The sequence below is a fragment of the Antrostomus carolinensis genome, unplaced genomic scaffold (assembly GCF_000700745.2).
Source record: "Antrostomus carolinensis isolate BGI_N321 unplaced genomic scaffold, ASM70074v2 scaffold54119, whole genome shotgun sequence".
Classification (NCBI taxonomy): domain Eukaryota; kingdom Metazoa; phylum Chordata; class Aves; order Caprimulgiformes; family Caprimulgidae; genus Antrostomus; species Antrostomus carolinensis.
In genome coordinates this window covers 34,298-59,138 of record NW_010337532.1, presented here as the reverse complement: position 1 = coordinate 59,138, position 24,841 = coordinate 34,298, and the positions used below count along the sequence as shown (strand labels likewise).

At 37.0% G+C, this 24,841-nt stretch overlaps 1 protein-coding gene across 2 annotated transcripts in view; it reads left to right on the top strand.

Moving 5' to 3' along the window:
• The window catches only part of MRTFB (myocardin related transcription factor B), a 50,968-nt gene that overhangs the window by 872 nt on the left and 25,255 nt on the right, over window positions 1-24,841 (top strand). The window contains exon 1 of one of the 2 annotated variants that reach the window (XM_029086783.1): window positions 10,931-11,051. The exons of the other annotated variant lie outside the window; for it this stretch is intronic. Coding sequence (XP_028942616.1) covers window positions 10,931-11,051 — 121 coding nt within the window. Of the gene's footprint in view, window positions 1-10,930; window positions 11,052-24,841 lie in introns of those variants that run through there. 2 annotated transcript variants of the gene reach the window in all.

Sequence of the window (24,841 nt, the reverse complement as noted above, 5' to 3'; positions counted from 1 at the left end):
GGGGGGGGGGCAGGGAGCGGGGCCCAGTGTTTGTTTTCTCACACTAATATCTTCTAATAATGAAGATTCGTTTTCCAGTATTTGTAGTAAATAGTGGGAACACTGAAAGTATATAAGTGAAGTATTTGGTTTTTGAAGCATGTTTTTAAATTGGTCTAGCTGTTAATTCAGTTGTAATAGTAAAAGCATTATTAAATAACAAGAAAACTATCTGAATATCCTGTCTTTAAAGCAGAAGAAATGGGCATATATCTTACTAGGCTGTATGGATCTCAAATACCTGGGGACAGGTCCAAGTCATGGTATTCTCTGTTTCAGAAAGATGTGGAATATTGTCTATAACCAAGATGCTCCTTTTTACACAACAAGGGACTAAGTCTGTGGTGCTCTGCGTACGTACCCTGAGTGTTACATAGCACTCCAAGAAAGAAAAACATAATACAGGGAAAATATGATAGCAGAGAGACTTAGGCTTAGCTTATATGAATGTAGAATGACAACCTCTTTGAATTCTTGAGCTTGTCTTTTACAATCACTTCATTACTTTTTATTCTATGTGTGAAGATCCTGAAATACAAAATACTCTGAACTGATACAATGTATTCAAAGTATTTTAAACTAAGGGACCTGAAGCTATTTAATATTTTGGCTCTGCATCCCTAAGAATTATTTTTTCTAAGGCAGAAAAAAAAATTGTAAGTTGGGAGACATTAGTTTTTCTTGGCTACTATTTGATTTTAAATTGATAATAGGTATGTCTATACCAGAAGCTTGTTTTAAGATATCTTACAACATTTTACCTTCTTATCAAGGAAGCAACAGAAATATGTATTTAAAGAAAGCTATTTCATAATGAGGCTAAAAATGCCAACACTCAACTCATAAGCCTCTTCAAAAAGAGAACGTAGTGCATTTTTTTTGCATCCTGTGTGTAACTGGATTTCTACAAAACTCATCTGTTTGGGTTTTGTTAATTGCCTGTAAAACCGAAATGGATGACATGGGTATCTGTGCTGAGTCTAAATAAGTTAAACTTTTCATTTCTGAAGGTGGCTACTACTACGAGAATACACTAAATTAAACTGGAAAAATCCCTTTTAAGATGAGAAGCTTGTAAATATCTCTTTTGACAAACCTTGCTATGACTGTGTTAAGTACATATATATCCCCTTCACTGAACTTAATTGTTTTATTATCTTCCTGCTTTTACTAATAAAGTTAAGTTGTCAAACAAGCAGTAAAATGAGGTATGCAGCTTCAGGTGCTAAACTTATTCATGTTTGCCCTTTAGTCTTTCATTTTTAGTTCTTCTGTGTTGGACAGTTGTTTTTTTTTCTTAGGCATTCTTCCCAACTTGAAAGTATTTTTGTGCTTTCATGAATGAGTGAAATAATTTATAGGTAGGGTTTTGTATTGTCTTCATATGTAATTTCCTTCTTGTTTATTTTCCAAAGAAAAGGCATCGACAAGACATTTTAATGCTTAAGGGCTCTGGATTTTTGAAATAACAGGAGATTTTCATAAATAAAGTGGTGGGGGAGAAATGAATAATTTGAGAAGGTGCCTCTCACTCCTCGGTGCCAGTTGACTTAAGAACCAGTGCCCTGTTACTCTCCTCTTCATTATTTATCATAATTCCTCTTATGACTTAGGATACTTTTGATTATTTGTCCATAGTAAGTATCTGGCCTTCCACAAAGATTTTAATGTCTTATTTGAGGAAGAGATTGTATGAAGTTGACGTAATGGGCCGTGGCCTCTCTTCACCTTTGTCTTTTGTGCAAGAGCAAGTTATCTGTCTGGGCTTGGCCGAAAGGTTAGGTGTTGTTTTCAAGGCCATTATTAGCACAATCCTATTGCTTTTGAAAAGGAAAAGGCTCAACAATATGCAAGGCAGATTGATAAATCATATAATCGTAGGAACACAGTCTGACAGACATGATGAAGTGTTTGATAGACACTGGTGCAATTTCCTATACTTTTCAGTTTTATAGATCTTTCTAATGTTGTTCGAGCATCCTGCCACTGAGAGAATGCTGCGTTAGTAGTATGCAAAAAATTCCTAAACTAACTTAAGAGGAGCCTCCTAGGTCTTTTCCTGTCCTTATGCGAAAGATCTGACTATTTCTGACTTTGTACAGGCTGGCTGCTTTTGTTCCTGGAAGAAATGGACGTTTATGTTCAAATTGCTTTATTAAAACAACAAAAAGAGATTTGGACACTGTCATCCTCCAGAGCACCCAAACTATTGTTCACACACAAATTCGGATTTAGTAATTTTGGTTAATTTGGTTAAAAATATTTTTTGTAGCGGTGATGAAAGTCAGAAGAAAATCTGTGAAAGTAAAATTTCAGCTTGATGGATTCATATTAAAAGTAGCTTTAATAGTTAGTCTTTGTTTTTACTTTTTACCAAAACTGGATTTCTTCAAGAGTATTTTAACATGTCACTATTATGAAGTCTGTAAGCATATGAGATTTTAGTATGCAGAAATAAAATGGTACTTAAAAAATGTGAAATGCTTACGGGTTTTTTTGTTGAATGTTTTTATGCAGGAAGCCTAGTTTTATGCAGTAAGCATTATGCTTACTGTGAGCTTTGGTAGTGATCCTTTAAACCTTTTGTTTACTTGAATGAGTCTTTTGGCAGCAGTCCAGTAGACACTGAATTATTCTAGTATTGTTCTGCACAGTGCTGTTAAGCTGGCTTGCACGAGTTAGTACAGAAACTGCGTTTCAAGCTTTTCCAATGACACTAGAAGTGTGGGAGGCTTATGCTTTGGTTTGGTTTTGGTTTACAGGGAGGTAATCACAGCAGGGTAACAAATGTACAATGAAATTGCACGCGCATGCCTGGTGAGACAACTGTCATTTGAGGTGTTGCTACTTCATCCTCTTTTTACATTTTACTGTTTTTCTGCTGCCCAGTCTGCCCCCAGAGATCACAGTCATACAGCAAACTAGCAAGAGGTAAGGTGAGCATAGCTCAGTATTTTTTGGTGCAGAATCTCATAGTTTAGATTAAGCTCCACTGAAACTGTTGTCCCTTGAGTTGGCAAAGGAAATATGCTCTCAACTGTGTTGAAGAGGTTGTAACTTAGAGTACAGGATCAATATCAAACAGTTGAAGGACAATAGCATCTTAAGCTTCTCCAGACGTTTTACTACATGCACGTTTTTACTCCCTGGTTAAAGACTATTGGATAGTTTATTTGTGGAGGGAGAGAAGGGCAGCAACATATTCTTGTCCTCTCAACTGTCTGTTTTCAGACATCTGCCTTGCATGATAAAAAGTCTGTGAAACACAAATATTAACCAGTTAATGTTTCATATTTTAATAGCAGGCAAGTAGTGGGAGTTTTCAAGCTGATTTGCTAGGTGAAGATTTTATTGTAGTGCTGAAATACTTTAACTGAACTATCTCGAAAGCAAACACTAATTATTTGGGGTTAGAACAGCAAACTGTTTCTAGAAGGTAACCTTGGATATGTATTTGGGTGTAATAACAAAGAATCATCTTTCCAGGATGATGTATGTTGGTCTTCTGGACTGTCACAATTTTAAGATTCCCATTTTTCTTTTGAGCTGTTTTCATGTTAATGGCTGTGGGCAATACTGGATTACTAATGAAAGTCATTTTAGTTTCTCATTAATCTGCATCTTTCTGGCTAATTAAGCAATACAGACAATGCATTGATCATGTAAACTTGTGCCATGTTTATTGCAGCATATTATCATGCCTGTTGGCTGGAGGAACTCTTGTTCCACTTGCCAAAAAGCAGCAAAAGTTACCTTTTCATTGGTTCTGCTTTTTGTCCGTGACATGCCTGCAATTCTGGCAGTCACTGGTGTATAGTCTGTGTATGTCACATGAGCAGTTGAGCTCCTCACATAAATGGAGGTTGGGAAAAAGAATGCCAGCGCCTTAAGGAGCCCTTGGTTTGCATCCCTGCCTGAAGAACGCAGGGTTGTGTACGCTGTATTTGCTTTCTGTGTCCTTAGGAAGGACAGTGGTGGGGGTAGGAGAAAAGTGACACAGATGAGGCTGCTCTTTAGGAGCACGAGGGAGAAAATTGATGACTAGGTGTTGTTCAGCTGGATGGCAGTGGAGGAAGAATGACAGAGTAGCAAGCAGCATGCCACAGCTGAAGTACAATATGCTACCCACACACTGTACCACGGTGCCACAAGCTTCTCTGCCTGAGAGCCAGGAGGTGGCAAGGGAGGGAAGGATAGGCTGTCTGCTGCTGACAGCAGGAGGGTGGATGGGAATGATCTGCTTGCAGCCTTCCAACCTGCTGTTTCAGAGCCAAAGAGTGGGAAGGGATTGCACATGCAGATACCATCAAAAAAAGGAAGCACTGCATGAGCAAAGCTTTTTGCATGCTGCATTAGTACTTTCCCAGAATTGGTGAGCATGCCACTTTGGCTGGTAGAGGTAGGTGTGAAGGTCTGGGTGTCAGGAGCCATGCAATCATAGCTGTTTCAAGGTGCATGTAAAATGAAAAGGTCCTAGCTTCTGTGTTTTACAGCAGTGTCTCTTGGCTTTGCAGTGGCTTCCTTGACTATACCAGCGTGCCAGAATCTCCTTCTGACAGTGGCAAATAGTATCTGAAAAAGAAAGACATCTAAGTTACACTTGTGCAGTTGTAACCCACAGATGAGAGCCTGGTTAGGTTATTGTAAAATGGGTAGAGAATTGGTTGGCTCCTGTACAGGCCATTGACTGTCCTTTAGCACTCTGTAGGCCTGCTTCAGCTCTTTGCTTTGGCTAGAAATCATTTCAGATTGTGCATGTGCCTGTTCTCTATCCTCTGCGTTGTGTGGTGAAACATTTTTGTTCCAACTAATGGAAGCTCATGGGTGTCTGCTTTTCTAATCTCAGAACCAGAGTAGGTGCAGGATTTTGTTCTGGTTCTGTTTGAGGTTGTGTATCTTGTACTGGAGAAGGGTAGAAAAGGTTGTGACGTACTGACCATGGCTGTCTGCTAGGTCTCCCTCCTTGATCACTGCCAGCTAATATTCTACAGCAGAACTGAGGTAATTGAGAAAAGAGCTAAGAGTCTTGGATGTTTTGTTAGGAAAAAAATGCCTTGGGAAAGTGAGTATCTTAAAGTAAAAGCGGGACTGGTAAAATCTCTATTAGAAGAAATTAGCCCAAAGAAATGAGTGTCTCTGGCTGCATAAGAACAATGACATTCAGGAGCAAAGACCTTGAGGCACTGAAGGTCAGATGAGAATGACAACTTCCTGCAGGGCCACTAGGGCTTGGGGGGAACTGTACTGAATTTAGGTGAAGATGCAAAGAAGAGGGGGTCTTGGGAAGACCCTCCTTCCCCAAACCAAAACAAAAAAAACCCACAAACCCAAAAACAAAACCAAAATGAAACCAAATACTCCAAATGGTGTATATTGAGTCGTCCTAAGGGACCAGTTGAGCCAGCTGGGAGACAGACAGTTCTCAAAATAACTGAATGAAATCTACATCACACTTAACCTAATGATAATTCTTAAATAAATTTGATGAACCAAGGGAATTTTTCTGGCATCTAAAAGAGTTGTGGGTATATTAGTTTGCCTGTTATCTCTTATCTTCCACTCCCTCATTATGTAGCACTAGTAACATGCATTCTTGGCATAGCTTTATGGCTTCTGAACAAATTCTTAATCCTCTGTGCAATTAATAGTTTTGAAACTGCACATTTGATACTAGGGAACCAGGTGAAATTTGGGACATTGTCCTTTTATCTGTGTATGACAGATTTTTTCCACTGTTTTGAGATCTTCAGTGAGGCATATTTTTTCCTTTCCTACTGGTATGTAGGTAGGTTACTGTGCTTAGAAGTTACTTTCTTGAGAGAGTCTGGAAAGTTAAAGTGAAGAAAAGATGGAAGTGGGGAGTGGGAAGACTAGAGAAGAACAAATGGAAAACTTAGTTCTGATTAAAGTAATAGATTGACACAGAATAATTGGAAATGTCAACTGAAATTCATCAATTTCATTGTCACTAACCTGAAAGCACTGAGATCTGAAAGACAGCATCCAGGTATTCTGAGTAACAACAACACTCCCACAACAGGGTGGGAACCACAAAAACAGAAAACCAAGTATATTCCAAAAGACCTATATAGATATACAAGTAGTATATAATTTATATGTTTACAACAGAAGTGTGTGTGTGTGCGTATGTATATATTTATAGTATAGTGTATATATACTCTGTGTGTGTGTGTAGAAGAGTGGTTGCCCAGAGGTGGTGGAATCTCCAGTCCTAGACAGCCTGTTCCAGCTGACCCTGCTTGAGCAGAGGGTTGGGCTGGGTGATCTCAAGAGGTTGCTTCCAACCTCAGCAATTCTGTGCTTTGTCTTTCTTTTAAAGTTTTAATAATCCATGGAACATCCAGTGCAAATATTCTACTAAATAACCCTTTGTAAGAACACACAGCATATTGTAATTCATATATATTTGTCTCTGTGTATTGGGATTTTTTTGGGGGGGTGCTGTGGTTTTTTTGAGAGTTTGTTTTTGTTTTAACAGTGTCAGTAGAAGAAAACAAGTATCTTCTAAACTGTGGATTCTTCTGGTCTCCCTGTAAATATTTTAATGTTGTCTTATCTGTTATGAGATGAGAGAGCAAACTGAGTAGGTACTGATTTCCCAGTAAGTCTGACTTTGTCATTGGTACTGCCAGTTCCCACAATCCTAGCATTCCCAGGGCATCAGTCAGTGTCTACAAGGAACAATTTTCAAATATTAAAGCATGTGAAAAGACATACAGGCCAAAACTCAGAGCTCTCTAGGGACTGTGACCTCTTAAATGGAATATATTCTGACATTTTCACAGGCTACATGAAAGAATTCCAGCAGGGTCATTCCATTTGGTAAACTTCTAAACAAACATTCCGTCATTTTAGTTTGATTTATAGAATTATTATTTTTTTTTAATTATCTGCTTATTGTGAAGAGATTAACATGGGAGACGTGACCTGTGACTGACTCAATTTAAAGCATCTGGTATATATGAAAAGATCCTGTTAGAGGGCTTGGCATTTGAGTGATTACAGGAGATACGGAAAGTATGTTTTCCTTTAAAGAGATCTCTTGATCAAACTGTCTTATTCTGCCTTTTTTTTCCTGAAATTCCTTGTGGAACTAAATGTATAGCTAGAAAAGAATGTTGAGTTAATTTTAAATTCCGCTATATAATTGTTTTAAATTGTTAGAACCAAACCTTAGCTGCATATCTTATTGTTGAAATGTTAGCTTGTGATACAGCCGCTACAACAAGGTAATGTAGTGCAAACAGAACTGGTAATTGATGTGCAGTGTTTATTATACGAGTCTTTTGCAAATCATACGTAATACAGTGGATGACCAAATGTTGTCCTTTAAAAATATATATATTTAATGCAGTTAAACATATATATGAAATATATTTTTAAGTATTTTACAGATATGCTTTTAAAATAATTATTTATTTATTTAGATGTCTATACGGGCAAGGCTGAACGGTAGAGAATTTCCATTTAAACAGAACCCTGCCAACATATGTCCTTCCTCAAATGGAATTTGGGCAGGTTTTAGTGGGAGAAGTAGAACATGCAGACTTATAAATTTGATATCACTGTAAGTGTTTGCTATTTTTCTGGGAAGAGTAACTGAGGTAGTTGGTGACCACAGTGGTGGATACAATACCACAAAGTCTCCGGTCGTTCTGAGGTAAATCCTTAGTCACAGCATAGTACACAATGCCAGTTCAAAAATTGCTCAAATTTTTCATTTGACTTTTTGAAAAAACAAATAGAAAGATATATTTGATGTTTCACTAGCAGAAGAACATGAAGATGAGAGACTTGAATGTTTTGGGTTTTGTATATCTTAAATAGAAGCATAAAACTGTCTGTACAAGATTGACTGCTGAGTTGTTTGACAAATGTCTTAAGTATTCAAAGCAAAGAACTTATGTACTGGTATAGGAAAAAAAAGGGGTTTTTTTAACAAAACACGAAGGTAGAACAGGAATCTACTGTAAGTGGCAACTGGGAGGCTAGGGGGAACAAACAAAAAACCCCAATGCAGAAATTCTTAAGTTAACAGTTTGAGGTAACATTCTTACTGTTTAAAGAAGAAATGGAATAAATGATAACAGGGATTATTTAAATGACTGTTTTAGTTTGTGTAGTCAGAGCACTATTTTCGCATGTCAAGAAATTATTAGACAATGATGAACTGTATTATCCTAACACAGTAATAAATGACCAAGCAATTCATCAAGGTGTGCATAAAGCCAAGATGAAATAAATGTCTGAGTAATGAAGCTTTTTTCCACACTTCAAAATCTTGTGGTAGTGAAATAGATTAAATCCCTAAGGCTGTTCACATTTTCTTTTTTCATCTGTAGGGGTTTTTTTGTGGGACTGCAAAGGAATGGGCTCCATATGATGTGAAGAGTTGCAGTGTACTGTTAAAGCAATTGTTGCTTAGTTACTTCATGTTTAATGAGGTTGTAAAGTTGCTCACAGTTAGTGATCTCACTCACCAGATCACTGATACTTAAAAAGATAACGGGTCTGTTCTGAGTGGTGACAAGCTGGCACTGTGGAGGGTACGGTGTTGCTGCATTGGTTCCTCCTGTACATTGTGATTTTGGTGAATATCTGTTAGACGCTTCCTCTTTTTAAGTTACGCTTTTCCTGTTGGCTGAAGGTTGTCAGAACACTTGAATGTCTGTATTGCAGAAGGATGGAAAGAAAAAACATTTATTACCTTAGATTAAGAGCAAACAAATGTTTATGAAAAACTTGTACAATACATTGCTGTTAAATGAGATGTTACTGGATTTTGGTTTATGGAACTGACGAGGATGTGCCATTCTGAAGCCTTTTTTCTTCATTTTGCCCAATTGTATGCAATATATACAACTTAAACTGAAATTAAAATGAGGTGCTTCTGCCCACTAAAGATGATGCGAATTCCAATAGATAGAGTTTTTACTGAAACAAAAAGCTTGCTGTGTATCTTTAATTTCAACTTCTGGTTTTCATATGCTCTTGCTGTTTGTAATTGGGCTTCATGTGTTTGTATTCTATTTGTCTGAATTTGTTTGGGGGTTTTTTTCTGAATATGTGGAATTTCTCAACAGTAATTTTGTTTCTTATGCATAGTAAGTGTTCCAGCTGCAGGCAGTGAGGAAGTTCATTTGATTTATGAAGGAGTTCTTCCACAGTATTTTTTTTTCCTTGTGTTCAGTAAAAATCACTGCAAAAGAGATGTACTGAAATAGTGTATAATTTTTGTTGAAGAAAAATGCAATTTAAGCTGATAATTTTTATACAAATGATATGCAAACAACAAATCTTTAGACTGGGAGAGCTGCCTCAAATAATTTATGCCGCAAGAATTTTTCTTTTGCCTGCATTTTCACCTCCTTAGATGTCAAGAAGTTGATACGGCCTAGTCAGCTCACGTCTCCTTTGAATCTGAGTAGATGCAGGTCTGCCTTCTCCCAGCAGCAGGAAGACAGGGAGAGGCTTTCAAGTCTTGCTGGCTGTGTCACACAGCCCCACACCCCATGGTATCAATTGCTTGCCCAGGGAGTGCACTGTTAAGGTGAAGAGTTGGTGTTTAATGATTGTCTTGTAGAAAGATCCAAAGAGGCAAGATGATATATTGTTTTTTCTAGTTTCCCCTTTAAAAAATTCTGCACCAGGTGTTTGTTATTGTATATAGCTCTTTTCAAATCCGCTGCCATAAAAGTGAAACGGTTTTTCTGAGTGGAGGTGTCCTTTATAATTTCAGGCTGAAGGATTTAAAATATAAAAATAGGGGTGTGGAAAATACATAGAACGATACCATTTTTAGGTCAAAGGGAAAGGAAAATGCACCTGCTAGAGTTACTTATTGACATGTCGTGACTACTTAAAATTATGTATAATTAGTTTTCTCTAATGAAATGCAAATTAGTCTGCTGTTCCCTCATGGCCAATACTAGATAATTAGAGGGGATCCATTTCCCCAAAATCTTCGAGGTTGACACTGAAATTTGATGACTGATGTGAGATAAATGGGAAGTGCTGGAGAGAATGGCAGGTCAGAGACTGTGGGAGGAAATACTCCTAAAACTGCTGGGAATAACAAGATGTGTAACTGTAATGGAAAAAGGAAAATGATAAAATACTTGGGTTTTAGTTATTTACAAGGAACAGAATCTCTCTTGCACTGCAAAGACAGACATGGAACTCGTAACTGGTTTTCTCGCTTACCTCTGCTAGATAAATGGCTCTGGAACCAGAGCTGGGGCTGGGGCTGGTGGGAAGGTTTCTCAGTGTAATGTTTTCAAATGCCAACATGCGGCTTTGTTTACTGGTGAAACTTAATGAGTAATGAATGTGCCAGTCAGGGAAAGATAAAGTATTTCTAGTGCCTGCGGCAGTGCTCAGAGTAGTGGGGGAAGGGAGAAGGAAGGGGAAAAGGGAGCGAGTCCTCAGCAGTGGTTTGTCTTGGGTATCAGGGAATGCTGCTCCTTCAGCAATTGCTGGATTTATTTTTAACTGCTTGACTCATTCTTTGTCAGATGATTGACCATCAAGCTGCACATTGAAACACGACTGTGCAGAGGAAGCAAGCAAGCGTGACTAAAGGGAAAGGGGGGAGTGGTTGTCTAGGAAAAGAGGTGGGATTTGGGAGTTTTGCTTCACATGCTCTGTGCCTGCTGTCTGAGCGATTACAGTCTGCAAAGCAGACCGAGTGCACTGCCGGTCAGCCTGGAAAGTGAAGGATGATGGCTGCTTTCGGCTGCACAAAGGCGAAATTGCTCATTTCTTAGGAGGAAGGACCTGGAAGCAGTGTTCAGGACAGCAGTGTACTGCTTGGTGCCAAATTAATATTTTTTTCTTGTGGTGGATGTTGCCATTCTAAAGGATTCTCATCATGATCGATAGCTCCAAGAAGCAGCAACAGGGCTTTTCCGAGATTTTACCTGCAGGAGATGTCAAGCCCCTGAAGGAGAAGGAATGCCTTGAGGCAAACAGCCAGAAAAGTCTCAAGGAAGGTCAGTCACTTGCTGGTTGGGGAACAGAAAGTGCGAAAGTACTGGGCAGGCTTAGTTCTCTGGCATTTGTGATGTAGTGCTGTATGTCAGGAGGAATTTTTGTACGTTAAATCAGGTATTGCTTTCCCTCTTAAAAAATTTCTAAAAGCTAAATTTATAACTTACCTGAGAGAATTAAAATAACGATGAAAATAGCTTGATAGAAATTGTAGTATGAAGAAAAATGAGTGATTAAATTCTCTTTTCAGAGTAGCATTTAGTGCTGAATTCATTAAGTACTCTGAAATTGTCCTGTAAATATTGCACAAAATGCTTCAAAATGTCACTATTTAAATATAAAGAAATGTCATTAAATATGAGACTATTAAAAAAAAACAACCCACAAACCTTTAGTTTTAGACATGTATTATGACCTCATTTTCAACAGTGCTTTTCTCAGCTCCCCTCATACTTTAAATTAGATTTGATTCTGCTTTCCAGATGTGTGCTTTTCAAATTACGTTACATCTCCTGAAATGATTGTTTTGAGACTGTGCATTGAATTGATAAAATGCACAAGCATTAGCTTGTAAAATAGCAATAGTCTGATGATATGTGGAGTGTTCTTTAAAGCTGACAAACGGTACTATACCAGATTCATTTAAAGTAGTATTTGTTAGGCTGTGGCAGTAATACTGCCGGACCTGGAATTGTCTTACTGCTTCTGGCTGGAGGAATTCTCCTGGCTGGCCTGTGTGAAGGAGGAGATGGAAGAGACCTCTTGAGGTCAGCCCTGCACAGGACAGTTTATTAACTGGTCTATGTTAACATCCCAGGCTCTTTGCAGTTCAAGACTCAAACTCAAACTTCTTAATCAATTGGAAACAAACAGTATTTGTAGTGCACAAAATTCCCTCTTTCCTTTTACAGCACTCTGTCTTGTCTTTTACTGCAGGTATCTCTGGATTGTCTGGCGATTCAGAGATTTCTTCCTTGGTGTTGTGGCAAGGCTGCTGTTTTTCCCCCTTCTACATCAGATCATGCCTTTCTCAGAATTTAAACACTGGGCTTTGTTTGGGTGTTTTGTTTGTTTTTTAAATTTGGATCTTAATAATGCTTAAAATAGCAAAAAGATAGCCCATATTCATTATTTGAATTCAGTAACTGGCAGTTTATTTTTAAAACCCCTTTACTTAGCTCTAAGTTAGGGCTAGAGAAAACACTGATTTTTTTAATTTTTTTTTTTATATATAATGTACTGATGCTGAAGGTTTCTTTTTGATTGGAATGATAGTTAATAGTAAGTTGAGTGTTGATGCATGTGGCTGAGAGCATAACAGTCCTGCTTCCTTTACAGAAGGAAAGTATGGATTGAAAGGCAGTGATTGAAGAGAAAGGGCCAACAGTGGCTTCTTTTTCATGGTGTTTGCTGTGCAACCACAGACAGGCCCATATATACCCTCGGCTGCTACCTCTGAAGCTCTGTGGGGCAACAAAGAAAAAAGGCGAGGAAGTTGAGAGGGACAGAGTAAACATGCTGTTGTGGGAGATACTGCAGGGGAAAATCCCCTAACTAATGTAAGCTACCAAGAAATAAAGGGGAGAAAGATGTGAAAAAACTAGCATGGTGGATAGTGTAGGTGGGCTAATAAGTAACCATGGTAATCGTAATCTTCAGTCTTCTTTGAATGTCACTTATGTAGAAAGTGGATGAAAGAACGTATGTTACGATAATGATGGTCTGTCAGAGTAATAAAAACCTTGCAATTATGGGACACTCTTCCAGTCTTAAATTCATGAATATTTTAGAATTTAAATTATTCGGTGCATAAAAGAAGATATAATTGTTTTCCATAATCACTATCTTTGCTTCCTTTTCTGTTTTAGTACCTGCTATCCATTTTCACTTTTCCCCCAGTGAATATTGCTTATCTTTTTATCTCTCCTAAGTTTGGCAGCCTAATAATTAAAATAATGAGCCTCTTTTTGAGAGTGTGAATGACTACAAGATCTCCTCTTCCAGTCTTTCCTCTTTCTGAAGCTTATAAAAAAGCAAGCATTTTCTTTCTTGTAGTACTTTCTACATAGTCTTTCTTGTAGTAATAGAATGAATTATTTAAAACATTGCAAACATGCTTGATTTTCATCTAGAGAGACTAAAACACAGCTTCACCTTTTCAGTTTAAAATGTTATGAAATATGTAGTTCGGGTATTTTGTAGATTTTTAAAAATTCAATTTCATCCTATTTAAATAGTACTATAAATAACATTAAAACACTTCTTATTTTACAGAACAGTATATTCTAAATTGGTTTGTGACATGCTGTCTCTTTCCCCTCCCCCCTTTTCCTTTTTCTATAATTCAAACAATGATATGACTGGTTTTGCCACCTGAATCATCAACTCTTTTTTGTTAGAACACAAAAATACTCATGAATACCATCTGTGAATGATTAAAAATGTAATTCTGTTGGCAAACGCAGATGAAGTATGTAGAGGTCAAGTAATTCAGAAGGTACTACAGCTTTTGCTTCATAATCTATTTTGCACAGATTTGCTAAATCTAAAAATCCCGAGCTAGTACAGTGTGCTTATTTCAGCAATGAGTACCTTATGAGAATTGTTAGGTGCAGTTCTTTTTTTTTACTTAGCATTTCTTTATAAGGAAAAAGACTTTTGATGGAAACACAAATCCCAACACTGTCTTCAGTAAATTAATATTAAGAGCTTGAGAAGGTTAGATTGCAAAGATATTCTTTGGCTAATGAATACTCTTTAGAAGATACAGTTATTGCATCCTATAGCACAGGAGGAAATCCTTAGTTACCATACTTGCTTGTAAACAACTCATACGTTATGGTTACATATTGTCTGTTCTGTGAAAGCAGTTCTTAATTTTATGTGTTTTATCAAAATTGCCTATTGTGTGAACAAGGAACAAAGATAATTTTTAGCTCTGAGGCTAACCATGCAGTTCTTACTAAACATTTTTTTTTTTTTTTTTTCAGAAATTCCTGTAGCATTGACTACTAATGTCAAGTATAGCCAAAACATTTAGAAAATTCAAGTGAAAAGCTTTAAATGAAATCAGGACATCATTGTGCATACAGTTAGTAAGAAAGAGATAGTATCATCAACAACACATATATTAGGAATTAGGAATATATTTAGGCTGCAGATTGGAAGGTTTCTAACTGAGGAGTGAAATGAATTTAGGAAGTCTTGTCTTGTACCCTAAATTGTTTTCATATACAGATTGACGAGTCCTGCAAGAGTGCATGACTGTACAAAACTCTTGAAGACACAGTATTGAACTGGTGAAACAAATTAGTATGGTGCTATCTCGGGTGGGATTTAAAAGGAGATTGGATCCCAGTTTGTTTGCACCATATTTTTCATATATCAATCTGAGCTTCAAAGTTACCAGCTGCCTGCAGGTTACTGTAAGGAACAAAAAAAAAACCTAACCAGGAAGGAAATTTTCTTTCCACCTTGGAACATAATTTCTTTCCTGGATTTGTATTGCTTTTTAATTTTAATGTTTTGTGAGGAACTGGAGTCTGGCAAGTGCTAGAAACAGGATACAGGGTGGAATGAGTGAAGCTCAGGGATTTCTCAGGTGCTTGCTGGAAATGTCTTCATGCTATCTGGTTAATAGATTACCAGATTTAGTCAGGAAGGATTTCTTCCCTTCCTCCCTTGCAATCAAATCACTATTGCATGAGAATTGTTTATTTAACAGATTTCCTGCTATTGCTGGCATGTTGAATATTGGTGATACTCTTGACCTCTACTGCTCTCCTGCGGTGGCACGTTAGACTTAGATTCTGCTGTTGGTTTGCTGGGTTTTGGGGGGTTTGTTTTGGGTTTTTTTTAAACTTAAAAGTTTTGTTATATGGTGTTTGGAGGGGTTTTTATGAACCCTTTTCAGTGGTAATCCATCAGGTATGTTTCTTGAGACACAGATAATAATACTGAAAAAAGGTATTATTCCTGTTGTCTTAGTTAATAAAGGAAGTGTTATAAATTCAGTGTACTGATCCTGTGAGGCTGTGTTAAAATTCTTAACTTTCAGTATGTACCATAGTCTCTTTAATGACACTGGGATAACTGTATGTCTTACAAGTAAATCAGCACTTATTCCGCAAAATTTTCTTCAATGTAGCATTTAAATGAATAATAAATATTATGGTAATGCCATTATAATAAACACATGCTCTATTACTTCTGTAAACTAAGGCCACAGTGTATTAATTTGATTTTGTATGTAATCTGTATACAATTAGAGGATACAGTGGCTAACCAAGAGTTCTAAGGAGACTTGCTATGGCAACTACAAGATTTCTTAAAGGTTTTATAAAGGGTTAGGATTGAAACTGCTGCTGCCAAAAGTATGTGTAGTCCCATCCAGCCCTACCCTGCTTACTGCCAGCCTCTTTCTTGTGTTGGCATTGGTAATTATGCAACTCTGAGTGGGAGTGGGTAGGATCAGTGGACAGGTATTACTGAAGACTCTTATTTCAATAGTGTTAGTTTTCAGCCAGATCAGAGCAGTAACCTGACAGGCTGCATCTTTGCCAGTGTTGATGCAGCAGAAGCAGCTGGGGTTGGAGGGAGGAAGAGACCATTGTCTTTTCATCAGTAATCCTGTTTTAGATCACACTAAGTTAGGAAACCACACTCTGAAACCACTGTCCATTGTTTTGCTATGCTGGAGGTTTCTTCTTCCCTTCCACAAAGCGTCCAACAGAACATGTATGTACCTCAGCCTTGTTAATGCAGAGCCCTTCTTAATGCAGCAACTTGGCTGTCACTGGAAGCAATCTGACTCATCCACTGAGCAAGCATCTGCAGAAATCTGATGATGATGTCTACATAGCAGAGTTGACACAATGCCATTGCTTACATCCCAGTCTGCAATTAGGCATCTTAGTGTAAATCCACTTTCCTCAGTGTTTTGAATTAATGTGTAATCTCGTGAGTTGGAGGATCTGCCTGGGTATGCATTTTGTTTGTTGGCTCTACTGAGCCTAGGAAAAGCATGGAAAATGGAGGTAGTACCTTCTCGAGAGGGCTTGGCTGGAAATCATCTGTCATCATTCAATGTAATATGTTCCAAATTATCACAAAGGAAGTCTGGAGTAGATGTAGAATTTAAACCCAAGCTTTGTGAGTCCCTTGACAGAACACTTCTTGGCTGATAGTAGTATTTGAGGAAATGCAAAATATTTTTTTAAAAAATCAGAAGCCTGTACTAAGCAAAGGAATACTCCCAGATTTAGAAAATGTAATTATTGTTAATATACTTAAGGTATGCCATTTTACAGAATACTTGAAATGTCAGCTTCAGTTTATTCAGACTTTCCACCCAAGATGGTAGTGATTTTTCTAGTTTTAAATATTTAAACAGACTTGTGAAAAGTATAGATTTTGCTTTTTACATATACATGTGTGTATATATATATATATATATTCATCCCAGCAGACATTCTGTTAATTTGTTTGGAGGGTCGTGTATGTTCTGGCTTGTTTCTAAGCAACATGTTCCATAGCAATAAAATACAATACAGCTTGTCCTATATCCTAGTCATTTAAGCTGCTCAACTGATGATACTGTAATGCTTTATATTTTTTGTTTTAAATGTTCAGTTTACATTCAGCTATCTTTCCCATCTAGCTTTTCATTTTCTGCTTTCAATATGATGACGTTACTTCTGGAAACAGTTATGTGCAGATTATTACTGGCTTACAGACAAAAGCTTTAAATCACAGTGGTATAATTTAACGGATTTGGAGGTCCTGCAGGGTTTCCCTCCAGCATTTTGAAGATACCTGAAATGGCCCTCAGCAGTCTCCATTCACATGCTTTACATTTATCCAGAACATTTCTAAGCTGAAATGAAAATATGACTGAATAATTGCTTAACATGAGTTTGCTGTTTCACTTTTCTTAATTATTTTGGATATAGTCTTAGCAGAAAAATCACATGTAAAATAATGGAAAAAAACCATTACAAGTATATAAAAATAAGTAAGATACTTCTTTATAAAACAAGTAAAAATAAGTAAAATATTTTCTTTTTTTTAAATGATACCTGGCATACAGTGAAGTTTTGAAGACAGAACCCAGTATAACATATTCACTCATGTTTAGATTATGTCTGATTTCTTTAATGATGAATTATTTTTGTTTTAAAATTGAGAGTATTTAACATACTTTATCACCAGGTTCAGGCTGATGAGAGATGAGTACCACCATTTTAAATGCGTTTTATCTTTAAAATGCTGTACAATTTATTTAGAATAACTTCCTGAAAATTACAGGTAGCTAAATATTTTCATGGCTTTTCCCTCTCCTTCCTTCCTTCTTTGGCATGCCATGTAAATGAAAGGAAGGGTACGTTACTAAACTTAAGACTTTGGACACGTGTGGAATGAGTGATGCCCAGGTGCAAGCTAGCTACTATATTCCATAACCTTCCTGAAATGTGTACTTTGCCTATCACCTGCTCTTTATTTTGGTTATTATAGAAAACATTGATTTTATTTAATTTTTAGTTTCATTCACAGAACAAATATTAGTTGAAAAGATTAACCATTTTTGTCTCAATAAAGCATTTAATGAATTATAAATAAGAGTACAAGGCTCCATATAAAGTTGAGGGAGAAACAATCGCAACTCAGGAGAAAGCAAAACATCTCTTTCTGGAAAATTAACTTTTAGTGTAAATTGTGCTGTTTAGAAAATGGTATGTACACTTTCAAGTCCAAGTAGATGGAGTTTGGGGGTACAAGGGCAACAACTGAAAGAGGCACAGAGTTATGTACTTGATACTCGATTTCTGCGATTCTGTAACCGTCGCCCTGTGCTGTGAGGTTGGTCCAGAATTCTAATACAAAACTGATCATTAGATCACTTGTCTTGTCCACCTACCATCTGATAAAATACTCACTTCTACTTTACTGCCACCCTGCTGTTCATATATTTGTGTTAATGTTACAGTCCTGATGCCAGATAACTAGTTATAAATTAATTCTGATCGAGGATACAACAGGATAGTTCACCTCCTGCAGCAGTGCTTCACTGCAAGTAGAACATCTGTTGTTAACATCTATTGCTCTGTGTTTCAACCTCAACATGTTAGACCTGGGCTGCATAAAAGCAGTTTTAAGCTGGCAGAAAGAAATGGAGGCTTTCTGTGTAGCAGCTTTTAATTTAAAGGAAACAGCCCTGGTTCCAGCACTGTCTGTTTCCATGGCAGCCAACCTAGCAGCCTGCACTGGAGTTTCTACTGCTCTTGGAAATTTCCAAGGGAGTATGCAGGAATGTTAGACATTACGTTTTCCCATTTTCACATGCAGTTTTAAGGGCTTAAATAGCCAATATCCACTAGATCTTAACCTTGGAAGAAATGATTAGATTATTACATACAGAACATTAAAAAATCTTTATGCATTATTGTTCTTACTGTCATTTAAAAGAACTGTGTGCTGTCTAATGAACTCCTTCTCAACGGTTTACTGTCTGTTTCATCTGTGTAATTGTTAAATGTCAACAACTATTTCCTATTTCGTAGTACTTTCTATTAAAAGATAAGATTTTAATTTTGTTTTAAATTAACAAGATATGTAATTAACTGTGTTAGGTGTGGAATTATTAGTGCTGGAACTGTGCACAGTGTGAGTTCTGGTTTTTTTCAAGACAAGCAGCAGTGGTGAAGGCTTGTCAATCAGTGTAGATAGCATTGTTCCTGCAGGACAACTATCAATTTATTTTTGGCCTCTTTACATTCCAGTGCTTGTGATTATGTAGTACTACTTTGAAACATCTTTTCCATAGAATACAAATTACAGATTTGTAACAGAAATCACTTGCTCAACTCTGATGATAGCGTTTGTTCTAATTTATTTAATAATACACTTTACTTTCACTTATTCTACCAGTCACACACATGGAGTAAGACCTGCTCTAGTTTCTTACCTTTCATTTCTTACATATAATGTGAAGTGCCTGTTTGTGCCAGCTCACTCGCGTTCAGGTAGCGCTTCAGCAAGCTACTGAAGATCTGCTTGTTTTGCTTATTGTTAATCTTTATGCCCCTTTAGGGCATAGTGTATGTGAACCTCAACAGTACTCACTGTTTGAAAACAGAGGCCATTAACTTTATAAATTTACTGCTATATAGAAATACATCTCCAAATAATAAAGTGCATTGGTTAACAGGTAACCTTTCCTTTTTGTACCATCATCTCTATGCCCTTGCATATAGAAGTGTTGATTCCCTGGTATGCTAACACAGGAGTGGGAGCACCAGCCTCTGGGAGTCAGCTTTTCAGGTGGTGAAAAATCTATACCCTCAGTGAAGTCAGAAGACTTCTGCTGACTTTGAGTCACATAATGAGATGTTCTTACTGTGTGGAGGGATTATGCTTTTTCATTTTGTCAGTAAGCATTAAATAAGCTGTCTAACACCTAATGATCATTGTGCTGACTGAAGTAAACACATGGAAATTTTGGAATCTCTTCACCTACTGTTAAAGTGTTAATCTTAAAATCATACACTAACTTGAAAATAAAAAAGAATGCCCTCCCTACCCCCCTCAGTCAAAACAGGAGTTTGACTGATCTCCCTGCACATGGCTTTTATTCAGAAGCAGTTCAAAGGCAGTTTCTTAAGAGTTGCGGTGTTGTGAAAAGGGGATTCCTGCCAGATAATGTGAAGCGCAAAATATTTGTGCCATCTTTTAGCAACTAGATTTGCTCAGTGGTGTTACTACAGCCCTTCTTTTGCACAAACACTTTAAATATGAGGAACAGTATTATTGACGTTAATAGTATATTAACAGATCTAAATCTTTGTCAGTTTTGGGCCTTTATTTTGGAGATCATCTTCTATGATTTTTGATGTTATGCAGGCAACTGCCTGATTTTAAAAGTGTAAAAGTGAGAAGTAAACTATTGGGCCACAAGCTGAATGGATTTACCTTGATAAGAACAATCTGTTAAACACAATGTTCAAGTAACACCCCATGGGGAACTTCTGTTTTGTCGTACCTAATACCTTTTGAATTCTCCCTACCCCAGATTCCATGCTGCTTGGTCTGTAAATGGTTCTTTGTAATAAAGGAAAAAATAATTTAAATAATAATAATAATTTTTTTAAAAAACCCAACAAACCAAAACACTAGAACAAATAGTACAGTATAATAACTTTGGTTAATGCCTCAGTGGTTTTTAGATTTATTTTTTTTTTTTTGGAAGCTGTGTCCTCCTCTCTCATCCATCTTTTATTAAATTTACCTCTTCATGTCTCACTGAGTGTTCTAGAAATCTCTTGCTCTATGAATTTTTATATATATGATAAGTAAAGTCTGTATCAGATTTAATTACCTTAGGTTTAAACCAACCTGCATTCTAGTCTATAGTTTCTCACTGAAATAAATCAGCAATTCATTGCCAAAAGTGCAAAGCTGCGCTCCATTCTCACATCGTTCATTCTTGTCTTTGAAGATAATATCATCACATTTTCCTTACTGAAAACTTGTGATTTAGTTTCCATGACTCCAGTCTTCCATATCTTTCTGTCTGTTCTTGGAGCTGCTTTTTGTCAGTCCCCATTTCCTTCTGAGCTTTTCACAAACATCATTCCTTTTCGCTTCCTTTATACCCACTTAGGTTCATCTCCAGTACAAAGATACAAGTCTGCCTGTAACTTGTTTCTGCTCAGTTGTAGGGCTCAGTCTGTCTAAGGACAATGACACTATAAAGGTCGTTCCTGACTGTCATATGACCATCTGCTCTGACACACAGACCTGTAAGCCAAATACCCTCTTTGACTAGATGTAGCTATGCAACTCATCTACAGGTGTTACCATTTCTTTCTTAGAAACAACTCTGCTTTTTACTTTGTGTCACTGTGGGGGCTAAAAGTATTTCAGGTCCTTATGTCTTTTATTGAGATATAAATATTAGCTTTTTCCTGATCTGTTTGCTTTGGAAAAGCAAAAGTTTGGTTTAAGCTTTTAAAAATAATATATTTGGGTTTTTTATTCACAATTACTTTCTACTTAGAAACTTTATTTTCTTTAATAATGTGTTCAACTGTTCAGTGTTTATTTTAAAAAAAAATCAGCTACTAAACTTTTTTTAACCTTCTTAATTTTGGAGTTGTTTGCAAAAGCAAACATCTGGTTTTCATCCAACTTTGTTTCTGTTTAACCTCCTTGCTCTGGTCAAGTCAAAATCATCAATGATTATCTTCTTATACCATCTTTCTAACTATGAGTCATCTCTTCTTTAGTATTACTACCCCTGCAGTGTTTCCCTATTAGTCATGCTACAGCCTGTCCTTCCTTTACTATGTAACATAGAAGTTCCTGATATTTATTTAATAAGTGAATAACTGCATAATGTTCTATATCTCTCACTTTTTCAGTCCCCTTAGTTTTTTATGACTTGTCCAGATACACATGGGACAACTCTGAAAATCATCCCTTGTTTGCTCTGTGATGCCCAGTGTAGGTTAACAGAAGTAGTGTTATGAGAGACAATAATTATTTATAATATATGTATATTTGGTAAAAAATGCTAAAGCTTCACCCCTGAGTGCATATGGTTTATGTGCAGGAACATTTTAACTGCTTTTCTCATCCTTCTGCTATAGTCCAGTGTGTATTCTCTTGTAAGGCTATACATTGTTTAGGATATGGGTCAGTTGTTAATTTTTTGCAAAGCAGAAAGGTGTAAATAAGAGATAAATATCTTATCGTAGCTGAAACCACAAATAATAGATATAATACCTTCCTAAATTATGTAGCACTGCTCACATCATCTAGATTTGGAATTAATGTTCATGAAAGAATGAGTTGAAACCAGTTGGAAAATAAGCGAAAGCTACCTGCATTCTTACCACTATTTTTTGCTGAACAGATTTCTTTTCGTCTCCCTCGCCCGTTTCCCAGGTGAATACCACCTATCATGGCCATGGCCAAGCAGCATTGCTTTTCAGGAACTGATAGAAACCGCATCAGACACAAACATAAGTAACACATCCACTGGGGTATATTTTTACAGTGTTGATGCTTCCATGGTGTAGGGCTGTGTGCGAATGTGATGTCAGAGGGAGGCGCGGCCTTTCCCCCTTCCTGGTGCACGTCACACTGGATAGCACAAACAGGGAGCTGCAGGAACTTCATCGCAAGAGTCAATACCAGTGCACTCACAGTGTGCAAAGTGTCTTCCTCTTTGGACACTCACGTGGTATGTTCCTGACACTCCCATGTTACTGGTGCTGGTGAAAGAGGGTTCAAAACAGGATGTTGCCACAGAAACTTTGGTACATACTGGTTTCGGGGGGTTTTTTGTTTGTTTGTGGGGTGGTTTGTTGGATTGTTGCCAAGATAAATTTCAGCAGCTGAATCTACCTCAAGCAGACTCTTTTTAAAGTATACTTTAAGGGAAAACAGGGGAATATGTATTGGAAGTGTTGGAGTAGTTATTTAGCTTACTTGTATTGGCAAAGTGCAGTGTGAGGCCTTTTGATTTTTCCTCCCACAAACTTGCCAATGAAAAATTAAAATGCAATAATTGCTAAATACTGAACTGGCAGGATGTGTTTAGACTGTCCAATCCAACCTATGACCCAGCAGTGAGCACTGTCTGTCCTGGTGTAGTGGAATGCCAAGTAGAAATCAAATCTTTTTTATATGAAAGATGAAAAGCCTTGGTGTGACAGTCATGTCAATAACTGGATCTGGGAAAGCCAGATCTCCGATTAATAAAAAAAAAATTTCTGATAAAACTCTGCCCCTTTATATGTAATTTTAACAGTTAAACTAATTTCTTAAAAAAACAGTCAAGCTGTTTTTTCCTGCCCAAAGACTTTGCATATCACATTTGAGATTGCAGTGATACTACTTCAGAATTTTAAATAAGTGAAGTCTGATAAGATGAAGAACAAATATCTCTTGTCTGTAGTAGGTTTACATAAAGTAGATGGTTTATGCATTTCCTACAAAATAATTTTCCTATTTAGCCAGCTGTCCACATTGGTGAATTAGTGAGAGCTTTCCCATTGTTGTTATCAACTCTGCAAAACAGTGTGACCGCTCTATAGGGTGAAGGTCAGTTTGAAAATGGTTTAACATTCACACTTCTGTTTACAAATATTTGAAAGCACCATACTAACAGTGCTTAGGTAGCCTGAGCTGAACCAGCTACACCTACAAAATGGGTTTTATGATAAAGTTCAATGAAAAAGAAAATCTGAGTAAAAAGCATGTTAGAAATCAAAATATCACATACCAAAAATGCTGTTTTTCTTAAGAGATGACTTGCCTATCATATGTTGGTAGATGAGTCACATCAGTGATAAAATTCCTGCACTTGTAATATTACCAGCATTTGCTTGTTGGTCCACTGCGTTCCAGGTGATGGAAATGAAAAAAAAAAAAAAAACAATTCTGATTTACTTACTGTTTCTGATGGCATATATCAGCTCCACCCTGGACATAACTGATGTTGGAGCAGGTTATTTTTCTTGAAGATCACCTGAAATAAAGCAGCATATGTTTAAAACTGACTTGTGACTAGGTAAAAGATTTTGGTAGACACATTGGTAGTGTCGTTAGTGTTCCAAGAAAGCCAGATTTCAGTATGGTGTTAATTTGGACCAGAGCTGTATAGCATGGATGAGATTCCTGCTCAGAGCAGGACAAGCTTTTCAGCCTTTTCCACAGCTTCCTAGTTGTGTAAAAGGAAGCATAGTCTGAGCGAAGAAGAGAAGAAAGTCAAGCTTTAATCTACTCAAGACCAAAAATATTGGGTCTGAAATATGATAGTCTTGCCATGCTGTTTATAAACTGTCTCTCACATTATTTGGATGGGTAAGCTTAAGATTTTTTTAAAGGGATTGCCTGTTCAGTTTTGAGACTTAACTCTGAGCTTTCTTGATTTTACAGTTGAAAGCAAGAGAATCTGAAACAAGAACATATCAGAGTTTTCTGCTTTCCTGCAACCACCACACCAGTTAGTGCATTTCTCAGTGCTTTGTGCTAGTGCAGTAGGAAATTCTTAGAAGAAGCCCCAGGGATAAAAGCTTAACATCATAACATTATATCATATCCTTAAAATGCACTTCCATTGAAACATACATTTCTTGAAGCTTACTGTAGGAATGGGCTACGTCCTGACCCAACACATTTTTTATTTTCTTAACTCACACTTACTTGTATAACACTTGTGCGTTTTTAAGGCTGGATGTACACTTGCATAAATGTGTGTTTGCACACACTTTATCTGCATTTTTTTCAGCAGATTAGACCACTTGGACTTAAAAACCATGTGGTCTTCTGCAGAAAGATGTGAACTTTCTCTGCCCATGCTCTGAACTTGCTGGGAATATGCAGCTAACTCTACTATGCTGCCAAACACAACCTAGGAAGTGCTGCTGAAAGGAGTGTGTAACAGCACCGTTTGAGTTGGTTCAAGACTTCAGGCAGCACAAGTTTGCATCTACTAGTAAGAGGTCATAACAAGTAGTCATGGCTTCCCTGAAGCCACATGAAATTAAGGAAGACCAAAAATAAATAATTCAAACTATCAGAAAATAATTATTCTGCTAACTTTTTACAGGCATTTAATATTATTAATATTTGAAAATACAATTCACTACTTAAAGCGGGTATTTTCCAGAGGAACTCAATACGTTTTGAATGACTTTCCATCAACTTACATTTTACTGTTGTTACTTTTGCATTCTCCCATCTCTGTCCTTTATAATTCTTGTGTAACAATATTGTAAAGTTTGAA